Genomic DNA, 16,809 nt, shown 5'->3' with positions numbered 1-16,809 from the left:
GGGCCATGGTTTCAGTCACCCCGGAGGTCACATGGTGTTTCTGGAGGTTTCTCAATGCTCCTGGGGTTGCTCTGCAATCCCTGTGGTCTTTTGGGTCTGCTCCCATGGAGGTTGTTTGCCTTGGCCTTCTCCCACAGAGGTTGCTGCCTTGGGCCTGCTCTAGGTCCTTTGCTCAGGCCTACTTGGGTGGAGGTTGTTGGCTCAGGACTGTTCCAGCCAAGGTCGCTGATTAGCACCCAGTCCCTCAAAGGTCTCTGGTGCAAAGGCCTCTTGACACCCCTGTACCTGCTCCTGTGGAGGTCATTGCCTCAGACCTGTTCCAGTTGGTTCAGACCTGGTCTCACAGAGGTCTCCCTCAGCAGCTACTCCCTTGTACTTGCTCCTTTAGAGGTGGTTGCCTCAGGTCTTGTTACGAGCTGGGGGACTTCAGCTCCAGGTTCTTTTCTGAGTAATATCTATGAGGACCCTGTGCACTTCTCCCCAGAGAGCGATGAGTGACAGACCAAGCAAGAGAATTGTCTTTATAATGATTCTTTACTAGCAACTTCAATAGCCAAGGCATCCATGGGGTTTACAATCTTAATAGGCATGGGGATTGATGATGGGCAACACACAGGCAATTCAATATCACAGTTTTTAATCCTACTAATCCTAATACATAAAACCAATTCATAACCTTAATCTAACTTATCACTTACCTATAAAACACTTCTTAACCTTAATACAACTTATCACTTATCTACAAGATATCTCTTAACATTCCATACAATAAACATATGTATTAACACATCTATGCTCTTCTCTGACATTTCATGCACGCATCAAATAGCATCATACGACCTGGTATTCTTCAGCCTTAAAAAGAGACTTTTTGAATTTCTTCAGGCTGGACGCCTGACAGCACTGGGGGCTTGACAGCGAGGCTCAACTCTTGACCCCGTAGTCTGCACTTGGGAGATAGGATTTCGATGTCCTGTTCTTAGACTGGTATCAGGTGCTACATCAGTTCTTGATGGTGTAGTCTATGGCCTGGTCTCGGAAGGCAAAGCGTTCTGCCTGTGCTCGGGAAGGCAGAGAGTTCTGTCTGCACTCGGGAAGGCAGAGTGTCTTGTCTGTTCTCGGGAGACAGACCTTCGATGTTCACTCTCAGGAAATGAGGCTTTGCATTTGGTATGCAAAGCGTTAAATGTCTGCTTTTGGGAGATGAATCTCTGTACTAGGGAAACAGAGCATTAAATGTTTAGGCAAGGTATTAAATATTTCTGCTTTTCAGGAGGCAGGCTTGGAGGATCTCTCTCTCTACAAGGCTTGGCGCGCCCAGGCCATTGTAAGAGTTGAGATAACTGCCCTGCTTCTTCCCTCTCTTTTTATGCCAGTTTGAAATTGCCTCTCGTTTGATCCTTCTGATAACCAGGTGTCCTAGCTTATCAGTATTGACTGGCCACAGAAGGGTGGCGGTCCTTCTTGTGTGGCAAGATTACTTCATCACCAAGGTTGCTGGGTGCAGCCTCCCCATCTGGCAGGGCCAGATGGGTGTGGCAGCCTTCAAGCAGACAAATGTTCTCTTAATATTTCACCTTAGTAATTTTCCACACTACACACAAGAAGAAATGCTTTTATATTATCCCAAGTTGCATTCAGTCTTATTCTATGAATTTCCTGTTATATCTACACTACAGTGAGGGAGGAGTGTCTATGTGTTACTTTGACTGGTTAATTAATAAAGAAACTGCTTGGCCCAATAGACCAGAAAATTAGGTAGGTGGAGTAGACAGAACAGAATTCTGGGAAAGAGTTGGGGAGATGCTTCAGGCAGTCACCATATACAGTCGCCATGCCTCTTCTCTCCGAGATGGATGCAGGTTAAGATATCTCCTGGTAAGCCACCCCTCATGGTGCTATATATATTACTAAATATGGGTTAAAGCAAGATATGAGAATCAACCAATAAGAAGCTACAGATAATGGGCCAGGGGCCAGGCAGTATTTAAATGAATACAGTTCCCGTGTAATTATTTCGGGTGTAAAGCTAGCTGGCAGCCGGGTGGTGGGATGCAGACCCACCACTCCTTCAATTGGCACTCCAACGTGATGGACTAAATCCACTTAAAAACCTGAGAGGTCTTTAAATAAAGGAGAGAGAGAGTTTAACACAGCTTTTTGCTATTTGCTAGGACTTGCCGTAGAGAGATTTCCTGTTTCGGCAATAGCGGCAGAGAAAAAGCTGAGTCGTTTTAAAATGAAGCTTTCTGCTCTGTGCCGCCAGTGCAAACTCTGGCTTTAAAGCATTTCAATGGCTTTTATGGGACTGGATGTTTCTGTCCCCGCTTGGGATCAGAAGTAGAGTGCTCTGAGACCATGCCAATGGCTCACTGCTCCCTGCCTGCACCTGGGCAGATGGCGGAATCAGGCTTAGGCAAGCAGGAGAGCATGGCGGATTTCTGCCACCATACAGAGAGATGTTTTCGTTTTCAGACTGGACAGTGCTCTGCGCATCAGATTTGGCTGTACCTTGGATGAAAAGAGTTTCTGTGCCACACGCTCAGTCTCAGAATGAAACTGCTGAGTGTGGCTCCAATGTGGACTGCTGTGTGCCTGGAACTGTGTGTGGCTCAGGGGCACCAAATGACTCAGGCAGGAGCGGCTCTGGCTCTGCTCCGCCATGCTGAACTGTACTGTTCTCAGGCAGGAACTATCGGAATTACCATAATAACAGCGCAGTTAAGGTTTAGACTGGGCAGGACAGTGGTGGAACCATATTACCTCTACATGGCGCGACTTAAGTTTTTAAGAAGTGCTTAGCATTTTAAGAAGTGCTCCCGGATAGTAAAAAAATTACAGATTCACAATAGGACAGACTCAGACATAAAAGACTTTTAAATGAGTCACAATGTTAGATAAATGTACGTAGGCTTGAGAGAGAAGAAAAAAATATAGAAAATAAAGTTAATGCCTTAAAAAAAGGTAAAGTCGTTAAAGAGACAGAATTAAGTAAAGTGATAGAGTGAAAATAAGCCACGTAAAAATGGAAAATTCACAGAGAGTCTGAATTATGTATTTTATTGTGTTTTCTTTGAAATTTTTGACTGTAAATGAGCTAAATACAGAGAGACATTTCATTATACGGGCTGCCAGGCTAGACCAGAATGGACATCTTAACGGTATGACTTCAGAATTTGGATCTAAGAACATGATGCTTTGGAAAAGAGGGTCTTCTTTTGTTTTCACAGAAGAGGACACCCTGTGGATTGCTTCTATCCCAATATGGTATGATAGACCACGCCCTCCTGACAAGTTGCTGTGAACACCTTCAGAAAATTACTTCACTCAACTGCTGACTGAGATGACCCTGGCACACAGGTTATACCATGAAAGACCTAAATAACAGTGTCCCCACTCAGCAGGAAGCAGTTTGGAGAGAAATAACTGTGCCCACATTCCCAAATATTGTTTATAAATGTTCTTTTACATTTAAAGGGGGATATACTATAGATATGAATGATTTGCATTGGTATGGATTTTAAGGTCAATTTTGTTATATGTATATGTATTTCTGATCTTCATTAAGCTATTGTGATTGTGTAGTTCATTTTAAAATGTAATGTATAATTAGGAAATATAGGTTGTTAATGGGTAATCATCGATAATAGTCAAGCTTGTAGTCATGTTAGATTTTCTAGATGTGCATAGATATATTTCAGATAGGCATTCTTCATATCTTTCAAGGACTGCAGAATATGGCATTTAATGTTTTAATAACTTAGGGTTTTTCATGACAATGACACGTCTGCTCCTGGCAGCACCAATCTACTTCAAGAGAAAGATGGGCATCAAAGAGGCTCCTTATGGAGTTTGATGGCTATTTGGGCAAGAAACTGCTCTTGCCTGGACTGTTGCATAAACTGGACACAAAGAACCCGCAGAAAGAGGACTGCTGAACTTGCCTATAGGTGAGATGGTCTTTCTGGGTTCCTGATTCATGAAAGAGTCTGCGAGACATTCTGCAGGACACAACAGAAAATGACTGAACTATCTTTGGAATTTCCTGCTTCATGGAAATGTCTGCTGGATACTATGGGCCTGAAGGCTGAAGATGGATGCCCCAACAGTACAGAGGAACTTTGGGTGACTGTCCAGGCAGCGAGTTGTCTCTGTCATTTCTAGAGTTTAAAAGTTACATATTTCTTGTTTACTTAGGTAGTATTATATCCTTCTGGAGTCTTTGATGGAGTTGAAGAATAAATAGATAGTTATAGTTTTCCTTAGTTATGATAAAAGATAAAATTAAATATTGTAACTGTAATTCTTGCTTGATAACTGTTTTGTTATATGTAATTTTACTATGTTAAAGTTAAAGCCTTTCTTTTTTGTTTAAACAGAAAAAGGGGTAATGATGGAGGAGTGTCTATGTGTTACTTTGACTGGTTAATTAATAAAGAAACTGCTTGGCCCAATAGACCAGAAAATTAGGTAGGTGGAGTAGACAGAACAGAATTCTGGGAAAGAGTTGGGGAGATGCTTCAGGCAGTCGCCATATACAGTCGCCATGCCTCTTCTCTCCGAGATGGATGTAGGTTAAGATATCTCCTGGTAAGCCACCCCTCATGGTGCTATATAAATTACTAAATATGGATTAAAGCAAGATATGAGAATCAACCAATAAGAAGCTACAGATAACGGGCCAGGGGCCAGGCAGTATTTAAATGAATACAGTTTCCGTGTAATTATTTCGGGTGTAAAGCTAGCTGGCGGCCGGGTGGCGGGACTCAGACCCGCCGCTCCTTCAACACTACAGATTTCTGTTTATTTATTCATTCCAAGGAATCTGTTTCCATGCTCATTACAGGTCTGCTCCAAAAGAAGTCACTGGCTCCTATCTGCCTTTTCTTTACAAGAGACCTAGCAGCACTTGATGAACTACAAAATGAAGCAATTCAGCTGAAGCAGAAACTCATGTAGTGATCAGAATTTTCTTTCTTGTATTAGTTACTTTTGTTCCTGTGGAAATATATAACAAGAATCTTACAGGAGGAAGGTTTTTTATTTTTTTTTTAATTTCTGCACATAGTTTTAGGGAACACAGTCCTCCATAGCCAGGAGGCCTGGTAGTAAGAGCCAGAGTTGATCTCATTGACTTGTCAAGAGGGGAGAGTTGTGCTAGGCTATTAATCTCCACAGCTGGACCTCAGTGACTCAGTTCCTTCCCTGAAGTCCTGCCATCTTCCCAAATGGCACCATCATCTAGGGACTAAGTGTTCACACAGATACCTCTCTCTGTCTTAGTTTCTTTTCCTGCTGCTGTCATTGTTAATCCCATTGACTGATAATAAAATCACTACCACAGTTTAAAGCCAAATATGAAGCAAGCTTTAATAAAATCTGGCCAAGTGGATGGGCTCTGGCCAGGTCCATACCAAGGTTCCAGGAAATGGTCAAGAATAACAGTTTGTAGCATTTTAAGAAGGAAATAATTTATTGTATTTACTATCAGGTCCAATCAGGTCCAAGCAACATCTTGTTGTTCCTCCAAACAGTGAACTTCCTGTCCACATGTGATCAAGTGCACCCAGTGCAGATGGGTCAAACAAACTTGTTTAGGGGAATGAAAAGCTTGTTATCTCCCATAAAAGGTAGCTCCAGCATTTCAGGAAATATCTGTCTTTGAGCAAAGGGGCTTGCAGATCTGAGGCAGTTTTGTTTCCTGGATTACTTAGACGTAGTAATTAAAACTTAAAATGTGACCTTGGCTCTCACAGTGTTAAAAGACTCTGACAAAAGGAATTTAAAGTGTGGGGGGGGGGGAAGATTGCTGAGAAGCCAGGGCAGCAGTAGTGCGCAGTGGCTGGTCACATCATTGTCACACTCAGGAAGCAGGGAGTGATGAATACACACTGTGGCTCATTTTCCTTTCTCCACTCACACAGTCCCGGATTTCAGCCTGTCAGTGGTGTTACCCACAGTAGGTAAGTCTTACCGCAGTTAAAGCAGTCAAGATAATCACCCACAGATATGACCAGAGGCCAGTCTCCCAGGTGATTCTAGGTTCTGTAAAGTTGAAAATGAACAATAAGCAGCATATCTCCAAGGTAAGCCTCTGGAAAGAAGGACTAGGGTATCTCTTCCTACTCAACTGTAATCTATCTCCTCTGACTTTATAACATGCAAGTAACACCATGCTTATGTGGTTAAATGTTTACAGATATTAGAGGTGTAATAACTTTTTTGAAAGTTCAGATAATTTGTAAATGTTTCTAGATAATGGTAACAATGAATTACATTAATTTGCATGTATAAGTAAAATGCTTTTACAGATTATTTCATTGTATAATTAGATCAACCTTTGACTTACTCCAGGAAGAAAGGTTCATTCGGTCTTTTTGAATGTCTTAAGGAAGGGCTAATAGATTAGATAAACAAGAAGGGGAAAAGCAAGAACTAGAATAAGATCCTTCCCCCACGTCTGCTAGTCTTTATATTCTACTCAGTCCCATTGGTGTAGAGGCCTTCCTTTGTGTTTACTCTTCCACCTCCACCTCCTCCTCCTCCTCCTCCTCCTCCTCCTCCTCCTCCTCCTCCTCCTCCTCCTCCTCCTCCTCTTCTTCTTCTTCTTCTTCTTCTTCTTCTTCTTCTTCTTCTTCTTCTTCTTCTTCTTTTGGTTTCTCAAGACAGGGTTTCTCTGTGGCTTTGGAGCCTGTCCCAGAGCTAGCTCTTATAGATGTAGACCAGGCTGGCCTTGAACTCACAGAGATCCACCTACCTCTGCCTCCCAAGTGCTGGGATTAAAGGCATGTGCAACCACGGCCCAGCTGTGTTTCCATCTTCTTAGAGAAATACTGTACAGTTATATCCTACATTGCTTAGTACAGAAAGCAGCAAATAAGGAAGATACAAATAGCTAGGACAGTACACAAACAAAACTAAAGAGCAGGAGATACACTTTCCCTCAAAGGTAGAATTATTAAAGTTGTTACTTTGTACCTATTAGATTGATTGAGAATGGTTCCTGTCTTTGAATAAATTTATCAGTGTTGTGCCCAAATTGAGACCCCCAGAGAGACAACACCAGAATCCAGTCAAGTCTAGAATGCAAAAGCAAGGTTTATTCTTTCCAGCTAGCTGGGAGCTCAAAGCCACCACTCACGACGCAGCACAGTGAGGAGAGCTCCCATTTCTCATTTGGGTTTGACATATATAGGTAAAAACCGTGAGCCAGGTTCACTTAGGGTCAAGAGAGTTGGTCTTGCTAAACGCAGGGTATGGACCACTTCAGTACACCCCCTTCCTCCTTTAAGAGGCTTGTAATGCTCTGTGCATGCCCCGCCTCCACCCCACCCCCACCCCCCACCCCCAGCCATTAAGTCTGCTTCTGTCTAGACCACAAAGCTGGGTGTCACAGGGGGCTAGCTTCAAGGGACAGCTGGTATGCACTTTTGCAAACTTTCCTGTTTCCAGCTAACTCTTGATGCTGCAAAGTTTTAAAAGTTTTTATGTCCTTACATTAGGATGTACATAGGTATGTGCTTACAAGGGTGGGTCAGAGAATAAGTCACAAGAGAAAGCAAAAAGGCACACAAAGGTTGACTTTAGGAGAACCAGAGAATTTTCTGTTTAATGTCCAAAATTCTTTATGTTCCACTTCTTATTAGCCACTCTACACACTACTAATCTCTTGAAAATGGCAACAAAATTAGCTAACTATATAATTCCTGTAGATCTTTAAAAACTTTCGGACTTCTTTCTAAGAGGTCACATGTGACACAAGTCTTCTGTGTCAATGTAATAGGTCACCAGGAAATTCGGATTCAGCTGTACCATTCCACGGACTTGTGTGACTTTGACGCAGTTCTCGGAGACTGCTTTTTCTTTCTTTATCGAGTGTAACCCAAAGTTTTAACTCACGTGGTTTTGTTTTGTTTTTAAAAAATATCTGACGCTAAGAGAGTACACCATGACCAAATTTAAGGTGATTTATTTCGTTTTGCAATAGTGAGACTCGCGCGCTATGCTCCACAGGGCCTAAGCATCGCACATGCCTGTCAAGTTGAAAAGCAGGGTCCGGCATTCGCAATGGCTGCACCCCAGGATGAGGGAGAGAGGACCGACAAGCTCACACCTAGTGCAAGGGACCACGCTCAGGAGCTCCCAGGCGCTGGGGGCGGGGCAGGGCGGGGCAGGGCGGGGCTTACCCGGGAGGGCGCGCCCGGGTGGCGTCATCACCGCGCGTCGCCTCTGGTCGCGCGAGGCTGCCCGATGCGGAGAAGGCGGGGTTTCGCTCTGTGTAGCGGTGAGCGCGGTTTCCTTCTGCGCCTTCTGTTGCTACCTTGGGTGCCAGGGAAGTGAGGCGTCGAGAGTCTCTTTTCCCGGAGGAGAGCGCCTTCCTCGAGGGCTTCGGAGGGGAGCCTGAGCCATGCCGAACTCGCGACCCAGACCCCGGCGGGGGGGTGGCGCAGGTGCGGCCGGCCGGGATCGGCTGGTGGCGCGGTCCCTGCAGAGCGCTGAGCACTGCCTGGGCGCCCGGGACTTCGGCACTGCCTATGCTCATTACCTCCTAGTGCTCAGCCTGGCGCCGGAGCTCAAAGACGACGTGAAGGTGAGGCCTTCCTGCTACCCTAGGGTGATGTGTGTGTGTGTGTGTGTGTGTGAGAGAGAGAGAGAGAGAGAGAGAGAGAGAGAGAGAGAGAGAGAGAGAGAGAGAGAGAGAGAGAGAGAGAGAGAGAGAGAGAGAGACAGAGAGAGACAGAGAGAGAGACAGAGAGAGACAGAGAGAGAGAGAGAGAGAGAGAGAGAGAGAGAGAGAGAGAGAGAGACAGAGAGAGAGAGAGAGAGAGAGAGAGAGAGAGAGAGAGAGAGAGGAGAGAGACAGTGATGACTCAGAGACTGAGACACCTCAAGCTTCTAACTACCATGGAAGTCGATTCCCTCCCGGGCTCTCCTGCAGCCCATCTCAGTACAGCCAGGTTTTAGTAACAAAAGTCAAAAGTTGTCTTACATCTGTTCGAAAATTTCTACCTCTCTTAAGATTCCAAAGGCCCGCAGGGCAATGGTGGCGCACACCTTTAACCCCAGCACTCGGGAGGCAGATTTAGATGGATCTTTGTGAGTTCGAGATCAGCCTGGTCTAGAATGAGTTCCAGGACAGTCAGAACTATCCCACAGAGAAACCCTGTCTCGAAAACAACAACAACAACAACAACAACAAATCCAAATGTCCTTTAAATGCCAATGCCACTAGATAGTCCTTTCTCTCCTCCAGTATGTAATTTAATTAGCCCTGCCTTGAAGGCTTTGTATTATCATGTGTACAAAGAAATTATCATGTGTACAAGGAATACTGTTCGTCCAGAGTTTGGATAAATTGTGCAAGGGACTCTTTATTTGATGGTGCGTCTCATGTGCAGCCGTTACCCTGCTGAACTACTGTACACTTTCATGTGTTAGAATCTCAGTTTCACAAAGCAGTTGAATTCCACATTCAGTTTAAGCCGTGGACCTTCTTGCTTTGTTCATCCCGGAATTTCTCAATCTGACACTGTTGACATTTTGCAGGCGACTGTCTTCCTTCTTGTTTAGCAGTGTGGTCTGTCCTTTGTCCACTAGATGGCAGTAACATTAGGCGCTTGTAATTCACAGAAATTTCAGGATCTCTTACGTAGTATTCTGGGTAGTTTGCTCTCTCATGTAGAAAGCAGTCTCATCAACACGATTTCTCTTGGCTCAGCTCTAGCTGCTGCTTCTGTGAATGGACAAGATAAATAGTTGGTGTGAGTGTAGAACATGGTAGAGTGCTTGTGTTGGTAGAATTCTTATCCCAACAACAAACTGAGGTCTCCGGGGAAGCAGTGAATTCACTGGCTTGCTTACAGAGCACAGCGGAGGGATTACTTACTGCAGTGTGGGTGCTCCCCTACAGAAGGCTGCACTGGAAAGCCCTGACCCGCAGGAATGATAGCTTTCTCATGGCTGCAAGGCTTCTCTCTCCCCGCCACCTCCCACTGTCTTCCCTGGTTATATACTGTAGACCAGATGTTCTTAACCTGTGGGTTGTGGCTCCTTTGGGCCACACATCTTGCATATCAGATATTTGTCCTAACGTGCACCAGATCTAAAGCTAATACTGCAGCACACATTGTGATCCCAGCACTTGGGGTGGAGGCAGGAGGATCAGAAGTTCCAGATTATCTTCAGCTACATAATGGGTTTGAGGTAGGGTTGTATGCGACCCTGTACTAACTTTTTATTAAAAACAGACAAGCTGGTGATGGCCAGCATTCAGTAGCTTAGTAACTGGCTTGGTTTTATGTGAAACAAAGTTCTTTTTTTCTTTTTTCTTTTTGCAAAAGCCTCATTTACAGAAGTTTGCTTTTCTGAAACCTCTCTACTACCTATACCCACACTTTGGTCACATTAAACCATTTGTGTTTTAAAACTTTTAAATTTAATATGCATGAGTATTTGCCTGTATGTGTGGATATGTACCACATGTGTGCAGTTCTGGCTCAGGATCCCACAAGACCAAGTTCTCAGCACAAAGGACTTTTATTTGCCTCAGAGGGATACTGGATGGGAGATAGAAGACAGGGAGAAAGGGGAAGGGAAGGGAACAAGGGCGATGGACAAGGGGTATTTGTTCCAAGGGAGACAGACGTGGCACATAGGCAATTGGTGGTTTATAAAGGTAAAGGGGGAGACCCTGTGTTAGGATAAGGTATTTAGTTTTACATGGGAATGTTAATCAGATGAGCCAAAGGGGGCTTTTGATTGCTGGACTTCAATACTTTGATAGCTGGCCCTTGGTAGTCATCCTCAGGAGGAGGAAGTGGCCAAATAAGGGAATAGACCTTGGTGGTTAGCTTTAGAAATGGCAAGCTAGGGGCTGGAGAGATGGCTCAGAGGTTAAGAGCACTGGCTGCTCTTCCAGAGGTCCTGAGTTCAATTCCCAGCCCCCACATGGTGGCTCACAACCATCTGTACTGAGATCTGGCGCCCTCCTCTGGCATGCGGGCATAAATTGAGGCAGAATGTTGTATACATAATAAATAAATAAATAAATCTTAAAAAAAAGAAATGGTAAGCTAATGGTTTTTAGCAAGACAGGGAATGAGGGAGAAGGGTAAGACTTGCCAGACCAGACCCATGCTTGCTGCGATTGGACTGGCTAGAGTTCCTTCATGGAGGAAACCAGAAGAGAGCATTGGATTCCTTGGAGCTGGAGTTATAGCCAGTTGTGAGCTGCTGTCTGGGGTACTTAACCTGGGTCTTCTGAAAGAGCAACAAGTACTCTTTTTATCCTCCCCATCTGAGACAAAGTTTTTCGGTGTCGCTTTAGCTGTCCTGGAACTTGCTTTGTAGACCAGGGTGGCCTTGAACTGAGAGATCTGTCTGCCTCTTCCTCTACTGAACCATCTCTCCAGCCCATTAACTGTTTTGTTCATTTACTTATTTTTGTTGTTACCAAGGACCAAACCCAGGGCCTTAAGCATCCTAGGAAAGAGTACTCAACCACTGAGCAATCTACTAATCCATAGAACTCTTGATCCACTTATATAATATCTAGACATCCAGAGTATCTACCATATAATAGGATCTCCTTCGTTATCTTTGCTTTTCTAGTAAACTGATAATTCCGATATTAACTCTTCTGTGTAAAGTTTGTGTGTGGGATATCAGAGCCTGCCTTTTCTCCATAGCACAGTCTCTTGGAAAACAGCTGCAGGAAGATGAGACTGGAGCTGGGTGGGTAGTGAGAAGGCAGTCGCTGCCTTTACCAAGTGATTGACGGCCAGGGTAGGATGGAGCAGTAGAGCTTGTCAGAAAGCAGCAGGTTTAAGGATAATAGAGTAAGATGTGTTGTGACCAAACTTGGGGGAGCAAAGCATACATATCTACTCACCCAGATAGGAATTCCCTGACAGACCAAAGTTAGATGTTGTATGAGGAGCATGGGCCCCTTTGTTCTTTCCCGCCCTGCTAGCTTAACCCCTGAAATAATTACACAGAAACCATATTCATTTAAACACTGCCTGGCCCATTATATCTAGCCCCTTCTTGGCTAATTCTTACATCTTGATTCAACCCATTTCTAATAATCTGTGTAGAACCACGAGGTTGTGGTTTACCAGGAAAGATTCAGCATGTCTGACTCTGGCGACTTCATGGCAGCTCTCCCTGCCTGCTTTTTTTTCTCCCAGCATCCAGTTCTGTCTCTCCCGCCTACCTAAGTTTCTGCCCTATCAATAGGCCAAGGCAGTTTCTTTGTTTGACCAATGAAAGCAACTCATAAAAAGAAGAACCTCATAGACCAATTAGATACCACGAAAGACTAACTTAGTGAACCATTGAGTTTTATTGGGGTTACTTACAGGGACAGAAATAGCTTAAAGACAGGTGTATCATCAAAGCCTACCCCAGCATGGACGACAGCTCACAAAGCTGGAAACTGAACCACTCTGCACAGCCTGCTGGCAGCACAACAGACTGGAAAGCATCCTTTCCAGCTGGCCCTGGTCTAAACCTCCTGGAAGCCTGGCTGGTTTCTGCTTGTTCCAGGCTAGCTGGTCTGATCTCAAAAGTCTTCCTGGCAGCTTGGCTTGTCTAAGTGACTCTCAGCACTATTGTGAGAGTGCATGGGAGGTAGAGGCGTAGTGAATCTGCTCAGTTTCAGGGACTTCCTGAAGCTATCTTGAGTTGTTTACCTTTTGTTTTAAGGACCTTTCCTAAAGGATGGAATGTTTTAATCATGGAGGAACCTTATACAACAGGGTAGCAGTAAGTAGTGATTTGTGGTTTGAGACGGAATAATACCTTTGTATCCTTTTGTATCCTGTGAAGGAAAGGTGGTGTGACAATTGAGGACATGTTGAGCTTTTTAAAGATTGTTAAATTTCTGTTAAGATAGAAGCAACATTCACTGCATCTTTGAGTTTTCATTCTAGTTCTTTGCACGTTGGTTGATGAGATGACTGGAGACCTATGCATGATGGGTGGAGATAGCCAGAGTCTGAGGGCTGAAAAACAAGGGCCTAAGTAGTCGTGTACATGCTGCATCATTAGCACATATGTGGTTGTGTACGAGGGATGAATAAGGATGAACAAGGACACTCGTGATGCATAGCTACCTGAAGAAAGCAGAGGCAGGAGAGAGGCAGCTAAGAACAGATGTTTACAGGAAGATCATACTGTCTGATTCTACATAGTATTTTTCTTACATGTGCTTATTTGGTGTCTTAGTCACTGCTGTATTGCTATGAAGAATCTCCATGTCCAATGCTGCTCTTAGAAAAGAAAGCATTTAATTGGGGCTGACTTCAGTTTCAGAGGTTTTGTCCATTATTATCACTGTGGGAGCATGGCAGGAAGTGTGCATGGCACTGGAACAATAACTTAGAGCTGCATCCTGATCTGCAGGAAGGGAGGTAAGGAAGGGGCTGTGGGAGAGACAGACACTAGACTTGGCTTGGACTTTTGAAACTTTAAAGCCCACCTGCAGTGACATTTCCTCCAACAAGGCCACACCTCCTTATCCTTCTCAAACAAGTACCACTCCTTGGTGACTTAGCATTCAAATATATGAGCCTATGGGATCATTCTTTTTTTTAAAAAAAAAAAATATTTATTTATTTATTTATTTATTTATTTATTATGTATACAATATTCTGTCTGTGTGTATGCCTGCACGGCAGAAGAGGGCACCAGACCCCATTACAGATGGTTGTGAGCCACCATGTGGTTGCTGGGAATTGAACTCAGGACCTTTGGAAGAGCAGGCAATGCTCTTAACCTCTGAGCCATCTCTCCAGCCCCCTATGGGACCATTCTTATTTGAACCACCACATTTGGTAAGCAGTACTTACTGAAAATTAGTGATTTCAGGTCATCATTCATTTCAGTTATTCCATTTGCTGGAATCTTCAGTTAGAGTTGTGTGTTCTTTATTCTTGTTTACTAATTTGTCTTTTTTTCTCGTTTGTAAAGGAAACTTTTCAGTATACACTTTTCAAGTGGGCTGAAGAGCTTGATGCACTCAGTCGAGTACAGGACTTACTTGGTTGCTATGAGCAGGCCTTGGAACTCTTTCCTGATGATGAAGTGATTTGCAATAGTATGGGAGAGCATCTCTTTAGGTTTGTGGTAACTTCACTATTACTTGTTGAAGATTATTCTTTATCAGTCCAAAGCAAGTATAAGTTATGCATTAACTTTGTTTAGTTTTGAGATGGAGTCTTACCGCCAGCTGAGTCTGGGCTGGAATTTGTGGATTTATGAGATGTTTTAGCCTGAGACTACATGTATGCACTACCATGCCTATAGATAGGGTGATTTAAATAGAGAAAGTTTAATGTAAATAATTAACTATAGCAGGATCAAAAGAATGAGTGATTAGTTAGTAATAAGGAGAACTCAAGAGAATACAAGAATAGTAAATATGGTATGTAATCTGGCAATTTAAAATTAGATTTATTTTATGTGTGCATATCTGGGTATATGTGTGCATTTGTACACGTGTGTGGGTAGTGTGCTGTAGTGTGCCTGTGGATATCAGAGGACAACTTTTGGGAGTTGGTTCTCTCCCTCTACCATGTTGGTTTGGGGATTGAACTAAGGTTTTCAGGCTTAGTGGGAAGAACCCTTATCTGCTGAATCATCTTGCTGGCCATTGCAGTTTTATAGTTTATTGTTTAAGGGTTTGACCCATGGAGACTGAGGAAGTATTGAAGGAAGAAGTTTCTTTACTGAACTCAGAGCCTGTCTTTGTTTGAAAAGGCACTGCTGTGGTTCACAGGATGCCTTGCCAGAAAGTCTTTAGAACTTGCTAGAATTTTTTCTTTTGGGGTGCCAAAGAAAGCCTGATGGGGAAGTATAAAATTGGGAGCATTCTGTTGATGAGACTCCACTGGGTAGAGTCAAGGATAAGCTGCCATCATTGCTGCTGGTGCCACACTGTTGGATGCTGTGCCCCATGCATAGGGAGGTAACTTATGTAAACCTCGAGGCACATTGAATCACTCGTCATCAGTTCAGACAGTGAAAGCCTTCATCAACCTAAGTACTTACATGCCAAAGGTCAGCCTTGTAAGTAGGCTTTTCAGAGCTCACCAGTCAGGCCTGCCATATAAACCCTGTACACACTAGTACAAGCCGTACCCATTCCTGAGAAATTACAGGACTACAATAAAAGGTTAGCATTGCCTCTGCATTTGAAAGTTTAAAGAAATGGGGGAAAGAACATGGTTCTGCCAAATTGACAAGTGGCAGTTTCAAATTTAAGAGTTTACTAAATAAATCTCATTTTATATATTCCTTCTAGTTTATTCTCGTGCATTTCTCTACCATGCATCCTCTCGCATCATTGATGTTATTAGTAATGAACTAAAAAGCATCATAGTGCGCACAGAATTTCTCTTAAATATATCTAGATTCTATTGGCTGTTGATAATGATTTTAGTTAGGGTTTCTATTGCCGTGAAGAGCCACCATGACCACGACAACTTTTAAAGGAGAACATTCCATTGGGATGGTGGCGTCCAGTTTCAAAGATTAGTCTGTCATCATCATACTGGGACATGGCAGTGTGCAGGCAGACATGGTGTTGCTGGAGCGGAGAGTCCTATGTCTTGATAAGTAGGCAAGAGGAAGTGAACTGAGACACTGGGCATAGCTTAAGACCTTAAGCCCGCCCCTACAGTGACACACTTCCTCCAACAAGGCATACTCCAACAAAGCCACACCTAATTGTGCCACTCCCTACATTCAAAGTAGCACAATAATCAACCTAGTAGTTTTGTCTTCTACTCCCAAGGGGCCCTTCCTCGACTCAGGACTGTGCAGGGCTAGGGCTCTGGAGAAGGGAGTGTATACATTCTTTTCTGACAAATTAATTGAGCAGTAGTCTTCCTTTGTTACACATTTTGGTTCAGCATGGCGAGGCTTGCTCACATTAATGTCATATGTTTTCTACTGTGATGTGTGCTATGCAGTTCCAGAAAATATAAAGAGACTTTTATCTTCAGGGTAAGAAAGAAGGAACATGTACTGACCTTAAATATTTCAATTTTAGACTAAAGCATGAATGCCTATAATTTAACATAGTATTGCCCTTTTGTTAGTTGGTCTCATCTGTCCATGCCTGGGATGAGTAGCGATGATCGAGTTTCTTTAGAATGGACGGATGGCGAATAACGGTGCTGGTGCAGAAACAAGTGAGGACTCTGCTTGTTGTGCTCTGTTGAGTGTGTGCTCTGTAAGTCACTGATTTGTGACAGCCGTGTGTAGAATCTGACAGTAGTGGACATCTCTGCTCAAGGAGCTCATGGGGTGAACAAAGTATAGACCGGTTTTGGATGCTACTGAATTCCGATATCCTGTGAGACACATACTGGTCGTGGGCAGTGCAGTCAGCCCATGAGTAACTATTTTAAACAGTGTCGGAGTTTCTCACCACAGTTTGAGAAGCAGCGTTCAGATGACTTGGTAGTGTTTCCCCCCCTTTAAAAATTTTTATATGCTCATATTCAGTACACATTAATGCCTTTGACACCCCAACTCCCACCCCCAGAATCTCTGAGATGCATAGGTGGAAATTCAGGAGTCAGGAGAGTGCCATCCCCACAGAAGGAGAAATTTGCCCAGGAGACTGCTCTGGGGTATGGGGTAGTGATGAAGGGTTCTCAGGCTTGGTCAGTGTGTGAACACAGGCACTGTAACTAATCGCATAGAGTTGAAGTATTCTGTCATTTTTTTTTCCCCCGTCTAGAATGGGCTTTCGAGATGAGGCAGCTGGGTATTTTCATAAAGCAGTGAAGCTCAACCCTG

General features: G+C 43.8%; 1 protein-coding gene across 1 annotated transcript in view; it reads left to right on the top strand.

Moving 5' to 3' along the window:
• The first annotated feature begins 8,267 nt into the window (after window positions 1-8,267).
• Prmt9 (protein arginine methyltransferase 9) overlaps window positions 8,268-16,809 on the top strand; it is a 45,610-nt gene continuing 37,068 nt past the window's right edge. The window contains 3 exon segments of the mRNA XM_038312538.1: window positions 8,268-8,590; window positions 13,972-14,120; window positions 16,751-16,809. The exon segment at window positions 16,751-16,809 is cut by the window's right edge and continues 96 nt beyond it. Of these exon segments, the coding sequence (XP_038168466.1) occupies window positions 8,408-8,590; window positions 13,972-14,120; window positions 16,751-16,809 (391 nt within the window). The 5' untranslated portion in view covers window positions 8,268-8,407.

This window comes from Arvicola amphibius, chromosome 15 (genome assembly GCF_903992535.2).
Source record: "Arvicola amphibius chromosome 15, mArvAmp1.2, whole genome shotgun sequence".
Classification (NCBI taxonomy): domain Eukaryota; kingdom Metazoa; phylum Chordata; class Mammalia; order Rodentia; family Cricetidae; genus Arvicola; species Arvicola amphibius.
The sequence above is the reverse complement of the archived record's forward strand: the minus strand, read 5'-3'. Positions and strand labels throughout refer to the sequence as shown.